The sequence below is a fragment of the Salvia splendens genome, chromosome 9 (genome assembly GCF_004379255.2).
Source record: "Salvia splendens isolate huo1 chromosome 9, SspV2, whole genome shotgun sequence".
NCBI lineage: Eukaryota > Viridiplantae > Streptophyta > Magnoliopsida > Lamiales > Lamiaceae > Salvia > Salvia splendens.
In genome coordinates, this window is record NC_056040.1 from 5,447,335 (window position 1) to 5,473,866 (window position 26,532).

Sequence of the window (26,532 nt, forward strand, 5' to 3'; positions counted from 1 at the left end):
GACTTTAGGGCCCCCCACCTCTTAAAAAATTGGTCGTCTAATGAATCGAAAAATTAAATTAACCATCTAATTGAAAAATCAACACCTGTTAGTTAGTTAAATGTAGATTGGTAAGTAAAAGCATATTTTTATAATTAAAATAGACAGGAGAGCGTTTGATTTCATAAATGTAAAAAACAATAAATGTGATGGGAAAATAAAATACTTGTTCGATTAATAGAGAAAAGGGATTTAATAGGTGTGACTTTCTATGTAGCTTATCCATAGGTTTACTTTTTATTAATTCAACATATATTCCATAAAACTTCCTCCTAAATCTCTTCGTCCTCCCCTCTTTTTATCTTACAGACTCTGTCCACGCATACTTCAGGGGACGGCCATGGCAGGGTACTGGTCCGGTGCCGGCCAAGCCCCTGCTGGAGCGGTGGCTTGGCCTGAGCTAGGTCCGTCCCTGCCCATGTGACATGTTTCTATATACATCTCAATGACCGATTAAACCTAGGCTTTGATACCAAAACATGTAACACACCTTACCCGATCAATTTAATATAATCAACTTTTATCGCATTTTAACTAATTATAAATTTATGTAATTTCGGTCCGTTACACCATGGTTACTAGAGCAAATTAAGACATGGATTTTGAAATCCAAATTGTATGTTGCATGTGTGATATCAACTCTCTTGGTTTACTTATCCCTGTTTGACATAGAATTTCAGATCAGAGATAAAAAACATCAAAAGTCATCATATTATATATAAGTGTGTGATCATAAATACAAGTTTATTTAGTTATTAGATTCATAGTAGTAGTAGTAAAAAAGGAATGATGCACAGCTAGCAGAGTCCGTATAGTTTATTTAAGAGATGGGCAATTGGTGGGAATGGTGACGTTGCAGGCGTTGGCTACATTGGCGGCGTTGGGAGATTGGATGTATTGCTTGTAGGCTGGGTTCTTGATGAATGAGCAGAAACAGGGCTCCTGCTCCTTGAGCCTACTGCAGCAGTCAGGCGTCGGAGGATCCGGAATCCCCGTCATTATCGACGACGCGCACGGCACGAGCCTGGTGGCGTCGCACTCCACGGCCGCCGTCTCATGCACCACCACCGCCATCACCACCACCACAATCAAGCCCGCCGCAACACCCTTCTTCATCTTAAATAGCAGTAGCAACTCACACTTGTATATGTATATGTATATGTATATGTATATGTATTGTATGGTGAGAAGGTAAGTGTGTAATTTAAGTGGACTTATTTATAGGCGATTCAAATCAAATGTTGTCTTCATTCTTTTTTAAATGATTTGCTAAAGACATTTCAGCGACTCCATGGCTTTATTGAATTTTATTTCATCTTTAAATTATATATTACGTGTCATTCATTCTGTATTTAATCTCTCCTTTATGGGATATAAATATAAATATGTCAATGCTGATATATCACCAGATGTATAAGCATAATATATGCAACTACACACTTATTCCATCACACACACACCAAAACGAATGATAGAGAACAATTTTAATTTGCTAGCTAACCGCAGATTTGCCAAATCAAATGGTTTTCAAATAAATGTTAGGTGAGAGGGCAGTCAGAGGGAAAAATAATGTTTTTTAATAATCGATTATAAGTGAGATAATTTCTTAGTAACTTAAAAAGGAAAAAATAATCATCAATTAATCCTGTGAAAAAAAAAGCCTGGACAGGAGAGGAATTAATACTTTTGTTCACAGACATTATCATGTGAGATCAAATTATAGGCTTCGTAATCGTATCATTAGTCATGCATTTAGAAGTATTTTTTTAAGGACATAAAAAAAATTGAGAAGCAATTACTTTCATTGGAAAGTTTTAAAAAATAATAATAATTTAGGACGCAAAAGAAAGCATCCCGATAAATTAACTTAATTTTTTTAGGACACTTTCATTTGCGTTCTCTGATTTTAGTTGGGGCACTAACGGTAAGGACGTTTTTGAAGCGTTTTGTGATATATTTAGAAACACAAATTAGCATCCTTAATTGCATTAAAATATGTCCTTAATGATTTGTTTGTTGTAGTGTTATCATGATTTCTAAAATAGAGTTGTTTGATGTAACTGATTTTAAGTCATAATATAAGGAGATGTAATTGATTTTAAAATAGAGATATTCTGTTTTAAGTCATAATTTAATTAAATTAAGGAGATAGAAAATACAGATGCATAACCACTTTTTGGTAGCATATGATGAAATCCAATTTTATGTTACACAATTCTATCTTGTATTTTGTGCACAGTTAATATTTTTATGAAAGTTGTTTGCATATAAGTTGTCTAAAATTTATGGATTACTATTATTTTGTAACTTTCATTCAAAGTTTTATTTTTCTTAATTTAATGTATTTTACTACTGATTGTATGTGCTTTATTATAAAATAATTTTAAAATGTGTCTTGTACGGGTGGGATGCTGGTTGTGGACAACTAAATTTTGACAATTACTAGTAATATTTATGGCTACTTTTAATAAATATTTTTTTATTTTCTATTTTTGATGCATTAACAATATGATACGTTTTTAAAGGTAATACAACGGGTTGTGCATTGCACGGGTGAGACACTAGTTATGGATAGCTAAATATCGCACCATGGATAAATATCCCTGTGAAAATTGAAATCCATGATCTCGTATTTTTCCTCTCATCTACACGTTTCTCCTCAATCCTAGCAACTTCACAAAAAGTGTTTTTTTTATGATATAATGAAAATACTGGAACTGAAATCTGAAATCTGAAAATTTGATGAAGAAGATGAATTGTCAAATGGGCTTAACTTATTATTTTTCTGCTTGGCTTTTAATTAATTTAGTTGGGCCATTTTATCTTTTCGAGCCCAACTTTAAACCCCATGCCATAAAGAGCTGTACGATTGTACATTGTTAATTTGTGTGTTTTATGATATAATCATAATTTTGCTCTCTTCTTTTAAATTACTTTTTTTCTTTCCATTTCATTTTCTTTTTTTTTCAATCAAGAGGGGGACTCTCATCATCAAATTTTGATTCTTTAAAGAATATAAAGACTTGTATTTCTTAATTTTCAATATTGGGCCAATAATTTTAATCCATCGTCTAATCTTCAATTCCATAGGTTTTGTTATTTAAATTATTTTCAGTTATTATAGACTTTAAACTAATGAAGTATTGTATTAACATTTGGTTCATACTTGAACACTAATTAAAACAAGACACTAAAAATTATTTTATCTTTCAAATTTGCAAAACTAATTTAATACCAAATATTTGCGAAACAGACTGAAAAATAAAGTCATTGCTATGCCATGTTGTTTATGATGAAATTTGGCCATTAAACATCATTAAAGGAGCAAATTTGTCATTTAGTTTTAATTTTAATTTTCATACTCGTATTATTTACTTTTAAGTTTTAAGGACTTCTGCACCACTTGTAGATAAGGCCGCAACAAAAAAAACCCTTCTTCATCTTGATTCACATTGTAACTGTATGTATGTATAATGTATGTATGTTGAGAAATGTGTATTTTAAGACCTGTATTTATAGGAGTAATCTACCTGGTTTGAATAGACACCTATGTGCCTGTGTATGTAAGTACTCAATTAAATTTTTTATTATAACTAATTATATCAATTGAAGGAGTAGTAGAATTTCAATCATTCGAATTTGTGATTTCAGTCATTCGAATTTCAATTGCTTCGGTGTGTTTACAATTTATTTAGCAGAATTGTGATTTATGGGCACATATCCATGGATTAAATATAATCACGTGAATCTTTTCGCAATGTTTTCATCACATAAAAATAGAGACTTTTGAGATTGACACAAGTTTTAATGCACAATTGATAAACTAAGAGAAATAGATAATGAAAAAGTAATTGGAGTATTGTTGTGGAGAATATGACTCAAGAAAAAAAAAAGAAGTTAATACTAAAAATAGATGTAGGCTATTTTTATGGAATAGACGAAAATGGAAAAAAAATCTCTGTTTGTTTTTATTCTGTCTCTTCTCGCGTCTCTACAGGAGTTCTTGGAGATGGATTCATGGCAAGTAACATAGCCTTCCAAAACACAGCTGGCCCGAAAACTTATCAAGCTGTGGCATTCCGATCAGACAGCGACCGTTCCATTATCGAAAACTGCGAATTCCTCGGCAATCAAGATACTTTGTACCCACATGGCATGCGGCAGTACTACAAATCCTGCCGCATCCAAGGGAACGTCGACTTCATCTTTGGTAACGCAGCCGCATTCTTCGAGGACTGCCACATCCTCGTCGCTCCACGGCAGCAAAACCCCGAGAAAGGGGAGAAAAATGTTGTCACGGCCCACGGGAGGACAGACCCTGCCATGTCAACAGGGTTCGTCTTCCAAAATTGTGTGGTCAATGGAACAGAGGCCTACATGGCTCTGTTCCGCCAAAATCCAAAGGTGCACACTAATTTTTTGGGTAGGCCGTGGAAGGCCTACTCGAGGACTGTTTTTATCTCGTGTGAATTGGAGGATATTGTTACGTCAGATGGATGGATGCCGTGAGACGGGGACTTTGCGTTGGAGACTTTGTACTATGGAGAGTACAAGAATGTCGGTGCCGGGTCGGACACGTCGGGTAGAGTGCGGTGGAGTAGCCGGATTCCGGCGGAGCATGTTGCGTCTTATTCTCTCGCAAATTTCATTCAAGGAGATCGGTGGATTAGTGGCATCTGAAGTATTAACGTATTGTTTTCAACTTTTCATTATATGAAACGTTTCATTTTTAATGGGACATGAATATGCAATATTGTTTTAATAAAATTGCAAATATCTAGTGAATCCAAATATTTGATGGATTATTGACCAACTGCCATTTAAAATCAGAGTATCCAAAAATTTGGGTTTGTGAATATTTCTTAGCTTATTCTGTCTCAATAGTGTTTGGAGATGGATTCATGAAGTAACGTGGCCCCGTGTTGGGGAATTTTGAGGTATGAAACATAAGCATTAAATATACGGACATGTAATAAAATACTCTAAAGTTATTTCTAATTGCAATAGAACATGATCAGAAACAATGAATTAAGGATTGAACGCACAGAGACAATTTAATTAAAAAGATTTGAAACCAAAGTATTTTGATTGTTTTGAATTATCTAGGAAACTCACCTGAGAACACAAACGCAAGAAGTAAACTGAAAAACTTTTAAGGAACGAGAACTACGTTGATTGTGTGGTCAACAGGGTTCGTCTTCCAAAATTGTGTGGTCAACGGAACAGAGGCCTACATGGCTCTGTTCCGCAGCAATCCGAAGGTGCACACTAATTTCTTGGGCAGGCCGTGGAAGGCCTACTCGAGGACGGTTTTTGTCTCGTGTGATTTGGAGGCTATTGTTACATCAGATGGATGGATGCCGTGGGACGGGGAATTTGGGTTGGAGACTTTGTATTATGGAGAGTACAAGAATGTCGGTGCTGGATCGGACACGTCGGGAAGAGTGCAATGGAGTAGTCGGATTCCAGCGGAGCATGTTGCTTCTTATTCTGCCGGAAATTTCATTCAGGGAGATCGGTGGATTCATGGCATATTCTAACGTGTTGTTGAAACGTTCAAATGTAGGAATAATTGAAAAAATAATTAACATTACTAGCTAATAAGCAGTAAACACTCTCGGTTATATTGGTTAAATGAACCAGTAAATTGCACCCATCATAATTACCCATGTGTATGCCATCATTTTTATCCTAGTATTTTACTTGGTCAACAAAATGCATGTGTATTTATCAAAAGTTGATTTATGAAAGGATTATTAAATTAATTAATATTTTTACTAAAAATTTGATCATTTTCTAAGTAATACTTTAATAATAATGATATGATCCTCGTTCTTGATTTAAGATCTAACGACGAATCAAACCGATACAGTGAATGAATAAAGCCACAAACGGGATATATGGACCATTTGATAAGTAGTGATATGGAGTACATGACGCCACAAACGAGTATGAAAATTCGTTTAATATGTCAGATAAAGATCTCAATAAATTGAAAGTTCGAATAATAACTCAATAGAAGTAAAACTCATAAAATATGATTCAAAAATAGGTGTGAAATTCGTCCTAACATATGGGGGCCTTTTATAAGCACTAGTTGTTTGAATTTGAGTTTATCTTTCATTTGGACAAGAACACAACCATTTTGCAGCAATGCTTTTCTTGGTTTTTCATTTTTACATGTAGTGTTTGAATTGATGTTATATTATCTATAGTTCTTAATAACACATGTTTGATTTGTTAAAGTCACATAATAGTAGGAAATTCCAAAAATATCCTTTGACTTTTTCTATATTTTCAAGATTAGGGCTATATTAGTAATTTTAGGTAATCTAAGATTGGAATAGTGTTGCACATATTATTATTACTCAATTTTTTATGATAATAAAACACCATTTTTAAGTCTTAATTCAACGGGTCCTACCTTATTGAGCGGGCCACACAGAAAATTTAACCAATATATCAAACACTAGATTGGATCATAAAATACACTTTATCTACTCATTCAAACACAATAAGATATAAAGGAAAATAGGCTAGAAGAAGATAAACATGAAAGAAAACTTTAATTTAATAGAAGGAAAGACAATATAATTAATACAATTTCATCTATCTATTAACTAGGAAACAAATAAATATGGAGTAGTAAAACAATTGAGTAGCCTTCAAGACATGTAAATATTGAAATTATTAAGAATCTTAATTCTCTTGGGCTCTTTTACTCACAAATCAGTCTACTTGCTTCAATCTTTGATCCACTTACACGTACGTAACTATTAATACACCTTGGATGGCTTAAACATTCATCTTTAATCGGCCTTTTATAATTATTGAGTCAATATTTATTGAATTAATTCATTCAATTTATTTTAAATTTTTGGCTCGGCTTTTAGCGTGACCACTGTAAATCGCTATGCTTAAGCTATATAACCTAAGTAATGAGGAAAAGTTTATTTGATTTGGTGAATCTATGTAAATTTTAAACTTGATAGTTGCATCGAATTTTCAAAGGAAATACTCCTTATTTCAGTAATTATTAGGATTTAGCAAATACAGTAGTTGACTGGAAAGTGTGAAATAGGAATCGGCAATAACTGACAACGAAACATCGGAGTATCAACGTGGCCTCAGCCTCTCACTCACACGCACTCTGAAGTCGGCTGCGGATCACCAAAACCTTTAACCTCCTCTCGCTGTGAACATTCGCTTCCGCAATTTTTTTTTTTTAAAAAAGGCTCCTTGAAAAGGTGAATGTATGTTCTTTCTCCCGTCATCTTTCTACTAATTCTCATGTCAATTTTATAATTAAATTAAGAATTATAATTCCGTTAAAGTAGCCTTCCGCCCAATTATTGATGCTTAACTACCTTGTTTCGCTTGGACCCTTTGATTCTTGCAAATTGTATCTACTTTGCTTTCATGAATAGTGCCATTTTTCTACTTATAAAAGTAGTTTTTCAACTGCAACCTTTATTCCTTTGTAATTTCATTTTTTTGCATTTTTACCACCAGTTCATCATCAAGCATGCCGTCGCTTGATTCCGAATCCAACTATTGTTCTAGAATTTTCCGAGCTTCTTTCAAGTCTCAGGTCTCTGGGATTTGTAGTGATGATAATCAATTCGTTTTGTGTGATAAATTCACGAGCTGATGCTCATGTCCATTTTGTGCTTCTCTATTCGGGTGGTTTCTATGTTTCTCTTTTTTCTGTTTGATTGACAAGTAAATCGTTGGCATATTTGAAAGATTTAAGAATTGGGTTGTATTGATGAGTATCTTGTGAAACTGACTTATGTTTTTCGAATTCAGAGGCGCAATTCCGGTGATAGGTTTTCTCAACTTGACTCTCCTTTGATAGGCTCCAACCCCCACCAGGTCCGTTTCGCGATTCTACTATACTCCTATTTAATAAAATACTTGATACTTGTAAGTTGGTATACACCCTTCTTTACGGATGACTAAAATGTGAGTGGCCAAAGGTAGAGATTATAGACAGTAGCTGATCTTTTGATATAATGCTCAAATTGAATATTGAGGATCTCCTTAGGATATAAATGGCATTCACACTTACCGGAACCTATAAGGAGTAGTCAACAATGTTATTCTTGCTCTACTCCCATATCATCATTTTTGGCAGTTTGTCAATGTGTATGTACTAATCAGTAATTAGATATATATCGAGTTTTATCTCATCGATTGTTTAACAGATTTTTAGTTTTGTTTGCTTTGTACTCCCCGAGGAGGGTAGTAGTATCATGAATCTCCCCTCGGTTGATGTCGCGAATCAAGGTCAAAGCATGTTTCATCTTTATTGGCAATTATCTAATTATAGCTCAACATATTGAAGCTATCATTAGAAGTGACCTTTACATCATCCCTATTTCAATTGGCACTAAAAGCACATATATATCTAGTCTAAGCCTGCAGCTTTGATAAGATTAGATCAAGTGCAGTATAATTGAGTGTTGCTGAGGTTTAAGTACTACACCATTAGTCTGTTCATTACTCAATTAAATTGTTATCATGCTAATCTCCGACCAAAACTAAGGCTAGAATATAACCATTTCGAATAAAGGCATAGAAAATAAATGGAGGTAGATGCTGTACATATTCAAATAAAATATACAGCCATCTGCACTTATTTCTGATTTCTGAACGAAGACTGCGCAGCTGATTCCATTGAACTTTCCATTTATCAATTTTTCCCTTTATGCATTTATACAAAGTGAGATAAATATTTGCTCTGCCTATAGTAGATATTTGAAACTGAAGAAAGTTACTTATGTAATTTTTGTTATTTCTCTGAAAAGTGAAGTTTCACAGAGGTGTGATATATTGAAGTATGTGTCAAATTGTGCAGAGTGAAATGTGGCAAGCAAGGGATGGAACTCATACCGTGAGGTCTCATGGAGTCAGAGTAGCAAAGATACATATCCATGATTGGCTAATACTTGTGTTGCTGGGTTTTATTATACTTAGTTTGAATGTCATCCATCCCTTTTATCGCTTTGTTGGGAAGGATATGATGTCCGATCTCAAATATCCTCATAAGAACAACACAGTTCCTTTTTGGGCTGTAGTGGTAAGTTAAAACTTTACCTTAAAAAATCTCGAGTTTTCCTAAAAGTTAGCACTGTAAGTTGATTTTCTTGGTTTTTTCTAGCTAGCTGCAGTTCCATTGCCGATTTTCGTTTTCCTACTATTCTATCTTCGCCAAAGAGATGTATATGATCTTCATGCTTCCATACTAGGTATTATGATACTTTCAGATCTCTGGCCTTTGCTAGCACCTCATATTCTACTATGCAGTAAGGATGACTTGACAATTGTTTGTAACGTTTAATGCAATTGTCTATGTATAGGACTCCTGTTTTCTGACCTCATAACGGGGGTCATAACTGATGCCATAAAAAATGCAGTTGGTCGCCCTCGGCCAGACTTCTTTTGGCGATGCTTTCCAGATGGACAGGATGTAAGTGGCCTCAATATTTGATTGTATTTCCTTTTTCTGGCTAACCTTGTTTCTTTTTTTTGACATCGATTCGCCTAATTAATTTTCAATAGCTCTTCAGGCATACGATCGATGGGGAAATGTAATCTGCCATGGTGACAAGCATCTCATAATGCATGGGCATAAGAGTTTTCCCAGTGGGCATACTTCATGTAAGACCGAAATCTAATTCGGACGTCATTATAGTTTTCAACGAAAGAAACTCTAACCTGTTCACCATTTTAAGAATATCTTGTTCTATCAATTAAAAGACTAATCAAACCGACACACAGGGGCGTTTGCTGGCTTGGGCTTCTTGTCTCTATATTTATCCGGGAAGATAAAGGTGTTTGATCGAAGAGGCCATGTTGCCAAACTGTGTCTGGTTGTGCTCCCTCTACTCACTGCGTCTCTGGTTGCTGTTTCTCGTGTGGATGACTATCGGCACCACTGGCAGGATGTGTTCGCAGGAGGTTTGATAGGTTGGTCTGTTGCAGTTACAGTAACTGATATCTAAATTGTAAGTTTTCGAAACCAAGTTTAATGGAAGTTTATCTTGGCAGGTCTAGTAGTTGCTACTGTCTGCTATTTGCAGTTCTTTCCACCACCATATCATGTCAATGGTATCTTCTAATCTTCCTTTCCTCTTATATAAATAGTCATTTTCTTTCTTACAACTAGAGCTGTCGAAAGGGCTAGGCCGTGACCGCTCTAAATTACAATAGAAATGTTGTTAAATGTGCTATGGTTGCTTCTACGCAGGGTGGATGACATACGCGTGCTTGCGCTTGTTGGAGGAGATGAGAGCCAATACGAACAATGGTCAGGTCAACGGCCAGGCTGCCGAGGTCGAAATCCAGCCAAATCAAATGAACAACAATTCTGCCAAGGCTGGTACATCCAGCTTGCCAGATGAAGATATCGAATCTGGAAGAAGATAGTTTCAAAGGTGGGCAGTTTAGAGTAGCTAATGTGCATATGAAGTTGGGACATATTTTTTCTTCTTCAAGAGACATATCTCACTGTAGTTAATGATGTTGGAGCTATTATGATTAGGAACATTTTATGTATACCAGTAATTGTTTCCTCTTATACATTCATGTAACAAAATCCCTTTTTTGTCAGGTTTAATGGATTTGACTTGGAAGTAGAGAGATTTGACTTGGAAGTAGAGAAATCAATTCCTAATTCATTATTTCATAGTATCACATAAATGTTTGGATTTAGAATAAGATTTCAATTTCATATCTTTCTAATTTCACAGTTTGAATCTATATCTAAATCTTCATAAAGATACTAAGAGCATCTGCAGCTGAGGGGATGCGTGGCATTTTCTGATTAGGAGTTAAATTTATTTTTCTTTTTGAAAATTCATAAAAATCAGAAATAATCCAAAAAATAAAAATATATATATATATTTAGATTCTCAAAAATATAGCAGTTTTATGGCCGTATTTTTCAAAAAAAAAAAAAATTATTTTTTTAATATCCAAATCATGTATAAATACTCACATTCATCATCCATTTATTACATCAAATTATTGTTCACTTATACTTCTCTCATATTTTTTCATACAACTCACCTTCATCTTCCTCTCTCCCTCAAACACTCTCTCTAAATTCAAAAATGAACCCGTATGATATGGACCGGATCATTGTAATAGTATTGCGGAGTATTTAAATTGAATAATAGAATAGTGAGATCCATGAATAGTGTAAAAGCATGTCTTGCGGAAGAGCATGGATGTGAATGTTGTGCTCTTACAGAATAGCATGAAATTAAAAATGAATAAAAGTGGGCCCGGGCAATACTATCTTTATTTATTTTAGAATATAGGGGTAACATAGTAATTTGGTTCGTATAAAATTTGTTACTATACTCCCTTTGTTCCACTCTAAGTTACACATTTTCCTTTTTGGGTATCTCACTTTAAATGACACATTTCTAAATATAAAAACATCACTCTCTCTACTTTTTCCTTCTCTCTTACTTTAATCTCTCAACATTACTCAGAAAATAACACTGAATTATATCTCATACCAAATTAGAAATGTTTCACTTAAAATAAAACAAAGGGAGGCCACCTTAAAATTTTGGTTGATATACGCAACATCTAATTTTGGTTGATATACGCAACATCTAATTTACAGATAATACTCCGTTCTATATTAAAAATGACAAGATGGTACACTAAACTTAAAATGAAGTAGGCAATTACAATGATACTTTACCATCAATCTATTTTTTTTATTTTTGAGTAAAATATATTTATATTTCAGTTACTAAAACAGACTCAAATTATTTTTTAAAATTTTGTGAATGAAAAGGGAGTATAATATTGAAAATATTAGAGTAAAATTAATATTTAATATGATATTATATTAAAATGAGTTTGAATTTAATATAAATGATTGGGAATGGTAATAGTGAAAATATATACGTGCATATAGTAGGGACGTGGGGATCCATATCCAATAAAATGGTTGGTAAGAAATTAAATGCAAAATTGTGATAGATATGGAGCAAAGCCCGCTTCAGATTTTCTTGTCTCAAACAAATCACCAACTTCACATATATGGATGTATACCACCGACTCTGATATAAATCAATTTCTAAACAAAATACATTACACTTTCTGAATTGATATCAGGAGAAATTTGTATGAGTAGAACACTGGTCAGTTATATTGAAGTAATATTCACAAAATTCATTCTCTTCGAGGATCATCATTGGTCCATATACTTCTTGTTCTACCGACTGATCAGGTAATTAATGACTATTTACACATAGGGGATAAAGTTTGAAATCCGCTAATTAAATCATGAAGTTTTAATTTTTTCAGTTCATCCCATGAATCGAATTTTAGGTGGGATCTTTTGAATCGAATTTTAGGTGGGATCTTTGTTGACGTAGATTACGATTTCAAGTTGGATTGAGATTTAAATCACAAAAAAGATACTTCATCCGTCCCAAGATATTAGACTAATTTCTTTTAGCTCAAGAATTTAGGAAGTGTTGTTTAGTGGTGCAAGTGGAGTTGGTAATAAAGTAAATTTTTACCATAAATAGAAATGACTCAAGTATGTTGGGACACCCCAAAGTGGTATAGAGTCTAATATCTTGGGACGGAGGGAGTGCGTGTATAATCCAAAGTGTTATCATAAGGAGTTTGATCTTGAAGTTGGATTGAGATTTTAATGTAGAGATGCAAATATTCCACCTAAAATTTGACCCATGGGTTAAACTAGAAAAATTGAAACTTCGTGATTTAATTAGCGGATTTTAAACTTTGTGGGATAGACCACATTTTGATCAAACTTGATGATTTAAATGACTATTTACCCTTTCGTATAATGCGAAAGAAATTGAAATAATCATATAATTAAGGTTAATATATGAACCCTTCTCTCATGAGTGAAACATGATTAGCAGTGGCGGATCTAGGGGACGGCCGCCCCTTCCGTGCTACTAATTTCCCCTTATTCTTAGAAGTCTAATGGTTTAGTCATTAAGTTTTGAACTAAGAGGTCTAAGGATCAACCCTGAACGAGAACATATTTTTACAATTCTTTACTTTTTTATTTTATCAATTTATATTTCTTCTTATAATCAAAATAAAACCTTGTAATGCTTTATGAAATCTAAACTATTACTACTAATTTACATAATATTATTGTGTATATTTATTTTTTAGGTAAAATCATTTTTAATATTGTGTTTACTTTTTTTTATGCCCTAAATTAAAGTACTTATAATTTGTGATCCGTATCATATTGCATCTTATTCTCTACGTAACAAAATAAATATTTATGAAATATAAATATTTGCTACTCTATTTATATCACTTTTGTATATATATTTTATTTATATCATTTTTGTATATAATACTTACAAGGATTTTGGATGTAGTATATAATATTTACAATGATTTAATAGTTTTATATGAATAATAAATATATGTAAGTTAATGCATGTTTATATTTTACTATAAAAGAAGCTAATATTAAAATAATATTATTTATTTTATTATTAAAAAAATATTGTATATTATATTTAATATTTAAAATATACAATTTCGCCCTCTCTATTTTCGGCTTCTGGATCTGTCACTGTGTGGGACAGATGAAATATTGTTATAACTATAGATTGAATAATGTGAGAACCGGGAAGAAGGGGGTAGTTTTTAGTAGCACACAAAATATGCATGCAATTTATCCCATAATTAACGTCACATGTATGGAGGCTCGAAAGGTGGTACGCGCAGATGGATCAAGCTATATATAAGATAACCGAACCGAGTGGATCAGTTAGCAAATGTAGTTGCCACTTGATCAAGACATTGTCTCTCATTCACCCAAATATATTTATAACTCCCAGACGTGCACTACTTTAACAATAAAACGGCAAGTACGGAGTCGATCCTACAGAGAAACCGGTGCGTTGAGTGTGTGAATAGTGAACAGGGGTCGGCTGCTGCCACACTTTAAATTAGGAGTTTTAACTATTGGATTAAGCTAGGCGGAAAGTAAACTAACTACTAGATCAAGGGACTCATCATGCTGGAAAATAACTGACTAATCAAGTAAGCGATAATTTAAATAAAGACCTAACTACCTTAAGATGCTTCGGCACTACAAATCACTTTGTCATTCAACATAGTTAAACACAAGATCGAGAATTTTAAAGTTGAAGCTAAACTGGAACAGTAAACAAGATCCGGAAACAAAATAACTTTGATTTTTATAAAAGATTTCTAACTTGGAACTGGAGAGTGCGGAATACAAGCAAGAGTCTACGAAACAAAATGAAATTTAACTAAGCTAACAAGTTCATAAAACAAGAAAGTAGGAAAGCGAATAAAGCCGAGAAGCTCTCAATCGGAACTTGAGACAACGCCGCACATATATTAGTTTCTCTGCCGCGCTCCCTTCGGTCGCTCTCTTCTAACTAACCATTGCGATTATCTAACTAAGCTCTCTTTGGAACTGGCGAAAACTTGGAACTGAAAACTAGACTAAAAAGGAAAGCTAAACTAGAAGCGGAAAGAAGATGATTAATTAGGATGGTGCATCCTCTATTTATAAGCTCGTCGCAACAATCTCCAGCTGGGGTAACGTCTTTGGCAGCGAATATTCGTCCTTGCTGGGATTGAGCGCCTCATTGATTGATACGTGCCCTCCTTCTAGAATGTCGTCCTTGATAACCGATTGATGATCGCCATCCAGCGCATCAGCCTCACGTGTCTTTCTTCTAGAATGCAGTGGTACCCCGTCTAACGGCTTGATTGCCCCCTTGATCAACTCTCTCAATTTTGGCCTTTTTCGCCTTCTGTACCAGCTTGATCAGCTTGGCCTTGTTGCCCTTGGTCAAGCGGCATTCCTGCACAATTAACACTCGTTTTGCGCGATAAACTGATCAAATAGCATACATTTTACCCCTAAACCGATGCATGAAATAGGCTTTATCAATGTACTTAATTATTTTTTGTATAGTTATCTTTGATGAGTTTTGCTAACTGCTAAGAGCATCCACAATGGTTTTAGGCTAGCCATAGGTCAGCCATAGGCTAGCCACAACTCTTCCTGCCACATCATCAGCACTAAAAACTCTTCCTGCCACATCATCAGGACAAGCAACTGGACAAGGAATAGGCTAGCAATAGGCTAGCAACAATAAACAAAATTATAAAAAACAAATAATTAACAATCACACAAAATACGGAATTAAATTTACGACACAGATACGGGAAAATTCAATAATAATAGTAAAATTAAAAAAAGTACATTAATTACAAAAAAATTACATTAATAAAAAAATTACAATAATTTTAAAAAAACCCTCTTCCACACACGAGCCCTCGCCTCCGCCTCACTCCTCGTGGCCGTCGCCGTCGCCGCTATCCGGGACCACCACCTCTGCGGCATCTGAGCCCCCCAATCGTGCCGCGGCGGCATCCAAATCGACCCGCATACTCTCGAGCATTGAGTGAAGAAACCTCTTCTCCATGGGGTCAGTTGCCGCCCTCCATTCAGCTAAGATCTTGTGCATCTGAGCCAGCGTTTGTTGACGCGCGAAGAAGGCGAGCTCGGTTGGCGACGAGCCAACAGGGGGGATGCCGACTGGACCTCCTGGGACCCCCTGGGCGACCCCTCTCGCTACCCGTTGCTCACGCCTTTGCCCAACCGGGCGAGTGCGGCGAGTAAACGATGGAGGGGACGGGAACTCCTGAACATCCTCAGGGAGGTCGTGGGAACCGCCGCTGCTGCCGCTGTAATCACCGGCATAGTTCAGTCGCTGCTTCTTCGGCCAGCCAGCATCGACACCTGCCCGAAACTTCTCGGAGTCCATCAGGACCTCATAGCAGTTCGAGTAGGTGAACTCCTTATAAAGCACGGGCAGGGGGAAGGCTTTCTCCGCTATCCTCCTGCAGTCCTCAGTTTGGCCACTGGTCTGCATGCGGAGGGCGTTGGTGTACAAGCCCGAAAATCGGGAGACCGCAGCCCTGATTCGGTCCCACCCCTTCCGGCACTCCTCCCCGCTGAGTGGCCTCCCCTCCGGGCAAAATGCCTTGTAGGCTGCTGATATTTTAGCCCACAAGTTGATGATCCTCTGATTGTTCGAATGGAAGGGATCATCGCAAACACTCACCCAAGCCTTGGACAGCGCGACATTCTCCGCATCCGTCCACTTCCTTCGTGCCAGGCTGTCGTCATCAGCCGGCTGCGACGACTCGCCGACCACCCTTTTGCCCTTCCCCTGCCCTTCTTCTTGTTTGGTGCGCCCCGACCCCGCCCTACTCCCCCCGTTTGAACGGGAGTGTCCGCATCCTCGAGATCTATCCCCAGCTCCTCTAAGGAGAAAGTCTCACACCCAGTGAACTGCGTCTCCGATGGGGTCGATGTGTACGAAGAAGCAGTCAAAAATCAAAACTGGGGCGATAGACATTGTCCACCCCGACGTCCCCTGCATCCCGGGCTGCATCCCCGGCTGCAACCCCGGCGTCATCTGTATCCCGGCTGCCCAGCCCGGCATCATCTGCATCCCGGGTTGCATCCCTGGTACCCCCTGCCCGCCCTGCATCCCCTGCCATCCCGACATACTACCCCCGGCTGTCATCCCGGACATCATCTGCTGCCAAGGGTACATGTTGTAGTACCCGGTCCACCTCCCATGGGTACCGTGGGAGTTTGAGACCCGCTCGTCACTGGAAATCCCTCGTTGTTGTTCTCCATTTTGCTTTATTGCTCTTGTACATAAATTAAGTGAGAGAGAAAACTCGTTAAAACAAGCAGTGCGAATGAAAATGACGTGCAAATCGCGTATATATATTGTTTCGAAAATTAAAAAAAAAAGTGTTGGCCGATCGCTCGCCGATCGCCCGCCTACAATGGCGGCCAGCCGATCGGCGAGCGCCCGAGAATCGGCGTCCGCTAGCCGATTTTTTCGCCGATTTGGCGCTAGCCGACTCCAATGGTTCGGCGAGCGAACTGGCTAGCGCCAGCAATTGGCTAGCCGGTCCGCTAGCCGCCATTGGAGATGCTCTAAATGAATGATTACACACACATTATTAAAGTCCGAAAAAGAAGAACCCCAAATATTCAAATGAGTAATGTGTGGTCTTATGTGACACTATCATGGTTTGGTGAGTGTCTTACTAATAAATAGACAACCATTTCCAATAAAGATATCATTAGTTGCCATCTCTGCCTTCGTTCCGTTGGGGCATTTTTAATGGAAAAGAGGGGTATGGGTGGGCGATAACGATGCTCATTTATCGGGAGGCGTTGGATGCAGAGGGGCGGGCGAAAATTAATACGACTATTTTTTATTCAAATTTATCACTCTATAAATACATTTATTTTTTACATTTTAGGAATTGTAGTTTTAAATTTTTATGATTTTTATTGGAGTAATTTTGTTACTAGTATAGTACTCCTATTAATTAATTTTACAAAATGAATGATGATTAAAAAATAAAAATTAAATTGAAATTTTATACTGTGGAATTTTTTTTTTGGAAGGATGAAATAATATTTTTGAAACTTACAATTAAAATATTCTGAAATTTTCAAATTTATTAGAGGCCATGAACCATTTTCTGCAATGCTCCATCAATGATTGAACGCTGATTTTTTTGTTTCTTATAATCAATGAGTGAAACTACAATTTTTGGAATATTATGTACTACAATTCTTTTTGTTCTTTCCGCGTCGTGGATGGAGAAATAATAGAGTATATTAAATTCGAATAATACACATATTTCTTCACATTGAAGTTTATTTTTGAGGTTCATTAGATAAATTATCTAACTTATATAATATTATCGATATACATACAATCCTAGTAACCAAAATTTGGAGAATGTATTTAATTAATTCTACAAATTATATTACTCCCTTTCCATGGTCCTACCACAAGTGATGAATTTACTTTTTAGCTAAAAACAAAATATCAATTATCATTTACTTTATTATTTCTTTCTTATTTTATTCTCTTTTTATCTCTTTTACTTTTCAATCTCACCACTTTAACTCAATACGTATCATTTTCTTAGTTCATGTGTTCAAAAGAAATCTATTACTTGTAATGCGACAGAGGAGGGGGTGCGTCTTATTATGTATGTATTCATTTATGAAGAAATACTATAAAAACATACTCTCCATTATTAAAGGGTGCATCGTATATTCATAAGTTGCAGAAGTAGTACTACTTTTACTAGAGAGGGCGACCGCAGATCTCAGTTTACCACCTGAATATTCCCAAATCCCCAAATTAGTTTCTTTTCCAATCAATTTCTATGCAGAAATTCAAGTTGTTAGCAACCCAATGCGCCGTCGCCGGAAGCCCTACCCGGAGCCCGACGACCAGCCCGGTAATCCACCTCCGCCGCCGCACAACCCTCCGAATGCTTCTCACCCGCGGCGGAAGCAGACCGGCCGGCCGCAGGAGGCTTCCACCGCGCTGCGATCGGGGAGAGCGCTCGCCGGAGAATGCCTCCGTCGCCGTCAGCCACAAGCTGAAGGATTTGTTCGTGTCGTCGCCGCCGTCGTTCAGCGAGAGGGCTTCGGAGAGGGTTGGAGAGAGGCTGATGCCGGCGGGAGGAGGGAGGAGAGGTGGTGGGGCCCGCGCGCTGTCGGTGACGTTTCGGCAACGGTTGTTGAGGAGGGCTTGGCGGCCGGCACTTGTCGCTATACCTGAGTGACCATTTGTTCAATTTCTGTGGAAAATTTTGAGTGCTTTTTACGTTTTGTTATTATAATTAATGTTTTGAGGTATCTTAATTAAATATTTTTACCGTTTCATTTCTTAGAAAATTCGGATAGTTGAAATGATAATTCTCTAGTTTTGGCCTTAGGGATGCTATGCTCTGGTCAAAATAATCTTGAAAATATTTCGATATGTGAAGGTTAAAAGTCTTAAATCCCTGAATCATCAATGATTTTAAAAACCTTGCATAAAAAAAATTATACATAAAAAGTGAATTCATAATTGTATTCCCCCCACGCTGATTAAGTTATCACATATTCATACCACATCAAACAAACCTTTATTGAAAATAACTTAAGTAATTACTACTCCCCATTTAATATCCAATGTTTTATTTTGCGAATAAAAATATTTTCTGAGACATTTGTCTCATAAAATATTTATGTCATCTATCGATATGACTATAAAAAATACTACTGTCACTTAGCTAAATTACAAAAAAATGTATGATGTATATTTCCAACCAGATACAAAAAAAAAATCTAAATACACATCAACATTATTGTTTTAATTCATTGTTCAATACCTCAACATCATTTTTTTCAGTTCTTAATTCAATCAGAAGCGAATTCAAATTTGTCTCACACCTCCACTCCTAATGCGATGGTTTCATGGCTCAATCAAGTTGAGAGAGAGACACAACGGAACCCGATTGTTTGTCGAGAGATTAAGAAGAAGGATAATAGTAGAATTCAGAAACTTTACTTTCAAGTTTCAATGCATCACGTCTTCTCGGACGTAAATAATCAATGCACGTCCTCTCTGTGATACCAACCATTCTATTCATGACTCGGAATTGTTCAGAAATTATATCGAGCAACGCAAACGTTCCAGCAAGACGCATTTTCTTATTTTTCTGCCTTCGACGGTTAATCATCGAGAGTACATGACGGAGCAGCAAAATATTACGATCATGAATTCTCATCAGTTCTTCAATAACTAACATGATATTTGTCATTTCTTGTGAAAGTGGTGATCCCTGGTGCAAATCATTCAAATTTTAGAACTCTAAACACACGCTTATAAAAAACAACTGTCTGGATAAGCCCATTCGAAACAAAAAAATCACATAATACAGATCCTAAAAAAGGGCTTGATTAAAATTTTGGAACAATGGAAGAAGTCCAAAATCATGAAAAAAAATACTTCAAGAAGTATGATATTTACATAATTTCACATAATACAGCAACTAAAAGGAGCTTGATTAAAATTTTTATACAATTGAATAAGTCCAAAATCATGAAAAAATGCTTGTATCTGAAAATTTCCACCTAAAAATTGGTGTATTATATGCTCAGATCCGCTCGAAAAAAAGGGTAATGATAAAATACCTCTTTGTCAATAACTCCGTCAACCATGTCAATTTTTCAATGAAATGCCTGGTAGCTGCTGCAAAGCTTGAGTCTGCCTAGTAGCTGCTGCAAAGCTTCAGTCTTCCTGGTAGTTGCCGCAAAGCTTGAGTTCGCCGGCGGGATGTAGATATCGGACTTAGAGAGGATTTGCACACAACAAAATTGGGCAAACAACATTATACGAAAGGGAACTAATGGATGTATACAGAAAGAAAAAAAACGGGGGTAAATCGGACAACGACTCATCTTTTTGTATCGTGATTTTCATGGTTGGCCACAAATGCAGAGGAGGAGAGGTATAGGGTTTGCTCTGAAATTGGGTTAAGAAACTAGAAAAAAAGGCATTCAAACAATGGGAAAAGGCAGTAACATGGGCCTATCGTGGGTCTAGCAAGGCATTCAAACAAGCCCTTAATGAGTCAGAGTCGCATTCAAAGACACATTCTAAATTATTTTTTGATGGAAAGCAATTAATGAAAATATTTAATTTTATTTTCTTCCTTTCGATAGATATATCAACACACTTGACATAGTAAAACATTTCTCCTCTATCAAAATTTGTTTTGTAATTAACTTACTTCTGTGGAAGTAATTCGAATTTTTTGCTACTAATTGACTATTGTGCCTTTTTTAATTCTTTTTTCCTTTTATATTTATATATTCAAAAAAGATTATAATATATGCAAAACTAATTACTACTGTCGAATCAATAAATTGTTTATTAGTATTAAATCACTTTACTAGTTTACTTCATTTTAAGATCATTGTGCATTATTTAAAAAATAAATAAAATAAAATGGTACTATTAAAATGAATTTCGTATAAAATAAACTAAAACAAAAAAATAAACTAAAACAAAAAATAATCCTAAAAACACTTTTTAATTACATTACTGTATTCTGAATTTACTAGTGTAAATTTAATTTTTCCAACGTTCGAAAATCCTCATAAAACTACCCTCCTTTGAAACTCAGCTTACTTTTTTTCTTCGCTCGGCCCTCTTCCACACGCGCCACCACCTTCCCCGCGCCGGCCGCCTTCATTCACTGAAAGGAGATCTCAACACGACTGCGGTGGCTGCTACAGTGAGAGAGTTGAGCTTGATTTATGAACTGTACAAGTCAATTCAGTCAGCTGCCACAGAAAAAAGGGGAATAGTTTGAGGAGGACAAAAAGGTATGGGCGGGGTGACGTCATCGATCGCGGCTAAGTTCGCCTTCTTCCCGCCGACTCCGCCTTCATACACGGTCGTGGCCGACGACTCTCGCGGCGGAGCACTTTGCATACCGGAGGTTCCGCAGAGGGAAGACGTCGACGTCTTGAAGCTGAGGACGCGCCGCGGTAACGATGTGGTCGCGGTGTACATCACTCACCCCAAGGCAACTGCTACGATGCTCTATTCACACGGAAACGCCGCCGATTTAGGTCAGATGTATGAGCTGTTCGTGGAGATTACCCTCCGCCTTCGCATCAATCTGATGGGGTAATTTTTTGATTTATTTACATTTATCAATTACTGTTTGGTAGTATTAATTAAAGTAACGCTTGTAAACTTGGAAAGGTCAAAATTATGGAAGAGATTTGTAGTGAAATTTACATTAATCAATTAGTACTACTATTTGGTAGTATTTGGTCATACTTGTCGAGCAGATTTCCATATCAGACTAGTTGGAATGAGAGGATAAAACCGTTGAGCTGCAGGTAGCAGAATCAACTTAGAATACAGTGTTTAAATCTGGACAGATTTCAAAAATTTCTCAATGAAGAATACTTTGGATAAGTATATGCTAGGATAAGCCTCTATAATTGATTACAATAAAAATACCTTAAGAGATCCCCCAAGCATTGCAAAATATAGTCATTACCTTCCGTCTCGGCTGTTATATTTAGTTACCTATAATGGTATCAGTGGTTATTTTCCTTACTTGCTTATTCTGTTTTTTCAGGTACGACTACTCAGGTTATGGTCAGTCGTCTGGAAAGGTAGCTTCCTACTTTGAACAGCAACAAAATTTTCCGACTTAGAAGGTTATAGTTAGTGGGACCATCAGATTGCTTGCTAGTAAAATTGGTTATTCCTTTTGAAATCAGTTTTTCTCGAAACCTTAGGAAGGTTATATATCATGATAAAATGTTATTGCATCTTTCACTTGTTTTCTGCTAGCTTAAGCTTGACCGTGATGATAACAACTACAAATGTACTGTTTCATTATCAAGAAAGCATTATACAAGTTACTAAACAGTGATGGATGAAAAAAATCGGGGGGAAATATTGCCCATTGACATGGTTCTTCGTTCTTGCCTATAGTGTATAATAAGCAACAAGGTTTTAGATGGTTGTTGTTCAGAAATGTAACTGTATACGTAAGAACCCAGATACCACCTCGCAGAAGCTCAAATTTCAGATGACTCGTTAATCACACGGCCGCGCAAAAGTTTTTATGAAGAATCCATAGTTCCAACATGATGAGTTGTGTATTGTCCTTGCCCTTCTTGATTTATTTTCTGAATATGCATTCAACTTGGAAATGAAAACCGGCAATAGGTTTCCTCTTTTCCCAAATATCACATCTCATCAGTTGCTATTCCCTTTCACTAGGAAATCACCAACTCATAATTTCAATAATCTAGAGACAAGAAAATCGGTCCAAGCTATCAAGGTTAGGGTGAGAATATAAATTATGAGTAGTGATAATTGTGTATTTTAGTTAATTTTACACGTCTTTTTCAGATGTGTGCACAAGCATCAGCTTAACTTTGTTCAGAATTGGAATTGGCATCTCGGTTGGATGTGTGCACATTCAGCAAGGCAAAATCTGCTCAAGATTACATTAAATTTTAAGCTGTTTTTTTTAAGTAGTATAAGTACCTTTTTTAGATATGCTCCATATTTATTGCCAACTTAGTCATGCCATCACGTGCTAAGTGGTTATAATTTCGCAGGAGAAAGCAATTTCTGGATTTATACAAGTGACTATGTATTAGATGTGCTTCAATTTTTTATTAGATTTCTTGCTATTTGAATCTCCTAGTATATCTTGGAATCATGGGGCACTTTCCTTGCACCTTGTATCTGCAAAAGTCTGTTCATTCTTTGATCTGGATAAGCATTATGGATAATAAAGTTTATCTGAATAGCTTTATCAGAAATTCTGAATTTCCCTATAAGTGCTTATGCCACTAGTTCTTGTCACGGTATGACACAACCCTCTACTTTCTGTGAAACAGCCATCAGAGTGTAATACATACACAGACATTGATGCTGTATATAAATGCCTGAAGGAGAAATATGGAGTGAAAGACGAACAGTTAATACTTTATGGGCAGTCTGTTGGTAGTGGTCCCACTATTGATCTAGCATCACGGTCACCAAACTTGAGAGGTGTTGTTTTACATAGCCCGATATTATCTGGTTTAAGAGTATTGTACCCTGTAAAGAGGACATATTGGTTTGATATTTACAAGGTGATTATTGATCTTACAGCTCATTCATTGTCTCTTTCGTTGTATTGGTAATTGGACATTTCAACAATTAACGCTCAGTTATTTCTTTCTTAACTGCAGAATATTGACAAAATTGGTGCTATAGAATGTCCAGTTCTTGTTATCCATGTAAGTTGCTTTTCTTTGTATGTTTATTTTTGCCTTTATCCCTGTTTTCTGTACATTTATTGCACATAATTAATTGATCAATGAAACTATGTCTATTATTAGTAAGAAATTGCTTGTTAATTCTTGGTTATTGGCAACCCCACCAGACCTCCCTCGTTTTGTGTGTAGGTTGCAATCGAGATGCATTGATTAGCACAGTATTGCTTATGTCCAAGGGTTACTTCCTATTATTGTTGGCTGATACATCTGGAGAAACTTCATTGATATAATATTCTTATCTGCGTCATAGTTAAGAAGTACATGAGGTTCTTATTTAGGACCAGAAATGAGGACCTTGTATGACTCCTTTCCTACGAAAAGCTCAAACACAAAACAATTGCACAATTCTTATGTATTCTGCACAACTTTTTATATGTGACAAATGCATACTTCTGACTTTTCTTTTGCATATCTAATAACTTGTGCTGTTATGTGTAGTCTCTCTCTCTCTATCAGAAGAGGGTCCAGGAGTAGAGTGGAGTTGAGTTTTTCAAGTGAATTCATAAAACTTTGAATTGACTGAAGTGGGATCTGAATAGGACTAGAGAGATAAACAAATGAAGAAGTAGAACAGAAGATTAGGGAACGAGAGGAGCAGTAAATACTCCCTCCATCCCCAAAGAGTATGAACTTTGGGTTCGGCATGAATTTTAATAAATAAAGGGAAAAGTAAGAGAGAGAGAGAGAAAGGGTAGTGGAAATAATGTTAGTGGAGAGTGGGGTCCACATTATTATAATGGTATAAGTGTTAATGGTAATGATATAAGTTGTAAATAAAATGATGTATAGGGGTAGTATGTTGTTTGGATTTTTCAAAATTAGAAAGTTCATACTCTTTAGGGACGGATGAAAAAGGAAATAGTTCACTCTTTGGGGACGGAGGGAGTATGAAAAATTGAAGGCAGAAAGAAGTGAGAAAAGAAGAGTTTGGAGAAGTCATGGAAAAGAACGGGCATAACAAAAAAGAAAGAAGTAAAACTGAACAATATAATGGGGAAGAGTTAGGGAAGACAAGAGGAAGTAGATGTCGAGCTTCAGGAATATGACATTAAAAAGAAATAAAATGAGGAAACGTAAACCTGTAGAGCTGGAACTGGACTTGTAGATGTTTGGGAATATAGATGGGCATGGACTGGTGAAGATGAATAGGAGATGCTAGTATTTGTTGCTTAAACTTCTCCAAGACATCATATGACATACATCATGCAATTTTCTGAGGTACAGTGCACCTCTGTCCCAAAAAGGCCCACATATTTGCTATGGTTAGAGGCATGTGCCTTTTAACTATACAGTATACAATATTTCTAGGAACACAATCAAGGCATCAGCTACTAGACAAACCCAAAGGGTGCAGAATTTATGAGATGCCTGGAAGGTATTTAGAGATCAGATGAAATTTTAGTGTCTTGATGTAAGTGGTAAAGATGATATATAGAAGAATAAACTAAAAGTAAAAAGGGTAGGGGAAGCTTTACTATTCTGTCTTTGAATATGCATAAACAACTATGTTATTGAAGCGGAATCCTTTCCAGAGGAATTAGTTTTCTCCCTCTAGACTTGTTTTGATCTTTTAGCTCTGATGGAATAGTGACCATTAATAAACTGTACAATTTTAAGTATGAGGAAACTACTAAAAGTCTAAAACACTAGCCATGAAGTCTTAACTTGTGAAATGTTAAGCTAGCATATAATTCACATTATTTCATTTTTTGGCTCATTTCACTCAGATTGAGTTTAGTGTGGGCCAAAGAACCCAGAATGACTGAGTATGTAAATTCCAAATGACAAAATACCTGATGAATTAAACGGACTGAGGGGAAGACATGCATGTAATCCAGAAACCTCAATTAGCACATTTCTTGACATATATAGCTTACATGGTCAGACTAAGTTATACGCTTGCATGATTAAGTTTTACTTACACTGAGATTTATAGCAGACCTAATCGACTGGTCTGCCACAATGAGTATTTGCCTTGGTGTAACATTATTTTTACTTGGGATATGGTGGACGTTGTGCATAACTATTTCATTACTTAACATGAAATTCCAATAGTTTATGGTGATTTTAGCTTTCTCTTGCATTGGGGAGAATGTCTCTAAATATTGGTTCTATAATAGGGTACTGCTGATGAAGTTGTCGATTGCTCCCATGGGAAGCAGCTTTGGGAGCTTTGCAAGGTAAAATATGAACCTTTATGGATAAATGGAGGTGGGCACTGCAATCTTGAACTATATCCAGAGTTCATCAAACATTTAAAAAGGTTTGTTCTGGCTCTTGGGAGAGCAAAGCCAGCTGTGAATGGTGTGGTAACACCATCACTTAGTTCAGACATTAAGCTTACAACATCAGTTAGTTCAGACAGTAAGCTTACAGCTGGTGAAAGCAGCGGCACAGAGTCATTTGATTTGCAACCTGATGTTCCAGACATTTCTAGAAATAGTTTGGATAGCCGGCTTGACAAGTCCAAGAAGACGAGCAAGCCTGAGAAGTCTAGAATGAGCACAGATCGTGTCGACAGATTCAGGAGAAGAAAAGGGTTGATGTGGTAGTAGACATCAGGTTCTGTCCAACCTGAGTTTCTCACTCAGCTGGGAAGGTTTCTGTGTGCTGATTTAGTAACTTAACTCTAATCATATTTGATCTGATCTTGTCAAAATAATTTGTTTTAAATTGTAAAATTTTGTGTTGATTAGATGCGAGCAGTTTACTGTTCTTTTTTAACTGCAATT

At 36.3% G+C, this 26,532-nt stretch overlaps 2 protein-coding genes and 1 pseudogene across 7 annotated transcripts; all 3 read left to right on the forward strand.

Moving 5' to 3' along the window:
• The first annotated feature begins 4,041 nt into the window (after positions 1-4,041).
• Positions 4,042-4,719, forward strand: LOC121748182 (annotated as a pseudogene).
• A 2,413-nt stretch (positions 4,720-7,132) lies between these two features.
• LOC121748765 (putative lipid phosphate phosphatase 3, chloroplastic) lies at positions 7,133-10,687 on the forward strand. 6 transcript variants are annotated; one of them, XM_042143270.1, is made up of 10 exons: positions 7,377-7,630; positions 7,849-7,914; positions 8,900-9,121; positions 9,203-9,290; positions 9,402-9,511; positions 9,612-9,702; positions 9,823-10,011; positions 10,093-10,152; positions 10,292-10,478; positions 10,655-10,687. In XM_042143270.1, the coding sequence occupies exons 1-9, from the start codon at positions 7,565-7,567 to the stop codon at positions 10,468-10,470; spliced, it is 1,071 nt and encodes a 356-aa protein (XP_041999204.1). In that variant the 5' UTR covers positions 7,377-7,564; the 3' UTR covers positions 10,471-10,478; positions 10,655-10,687. The 6 variants fall into 6 exon arrangements, with proteins under 6 accessions (XP_041999207.1, XP_041999208.1, XP_041999204.1 ...); XM_042143273.1 differs by lacking the exons at positions 7,377-7,630; positions 10,655-10,687 and adding an exon at positions 7,133-7,286 and having other exon boundaries at positions 10,292-10,623; XM_042143274.1 differs by lacking the exons at positions 7,377-7,630; positions 10,655-10,687 and adding an exon at positions 7,144-7,292 and having other exon boundaries at positions 10,292-10,623.
• A 10,407-nt stretch (positions 10,688-21,094) lies between these two features.
• On the forward strand, positions 21,095-26,530 carry LOC121748425 (alpha/beta hydrolase domain-containing protein 17B-like). The gene is made up of 5 exons (XM_042142779.1): positions 21,095-21,632; positions 22,096-22,132; positions 23,378-23,614; positions 23,714-23,761; positions 25,921-26,530. Exons 1-5 carry the CDS (start codon positions 21,328-21,330, stop codon positions 26,350-26,352), a joined length of 1,059 nt encoding a protein of 352 aa, XP_041998713.1. The 5' UTR covers positions 21,095-21,327; the 3' UTR covers positions 26,353-26,530.
• The last annotated feature ends 2 nt before the right edge of the window (positions 26,531-26,532 follow it).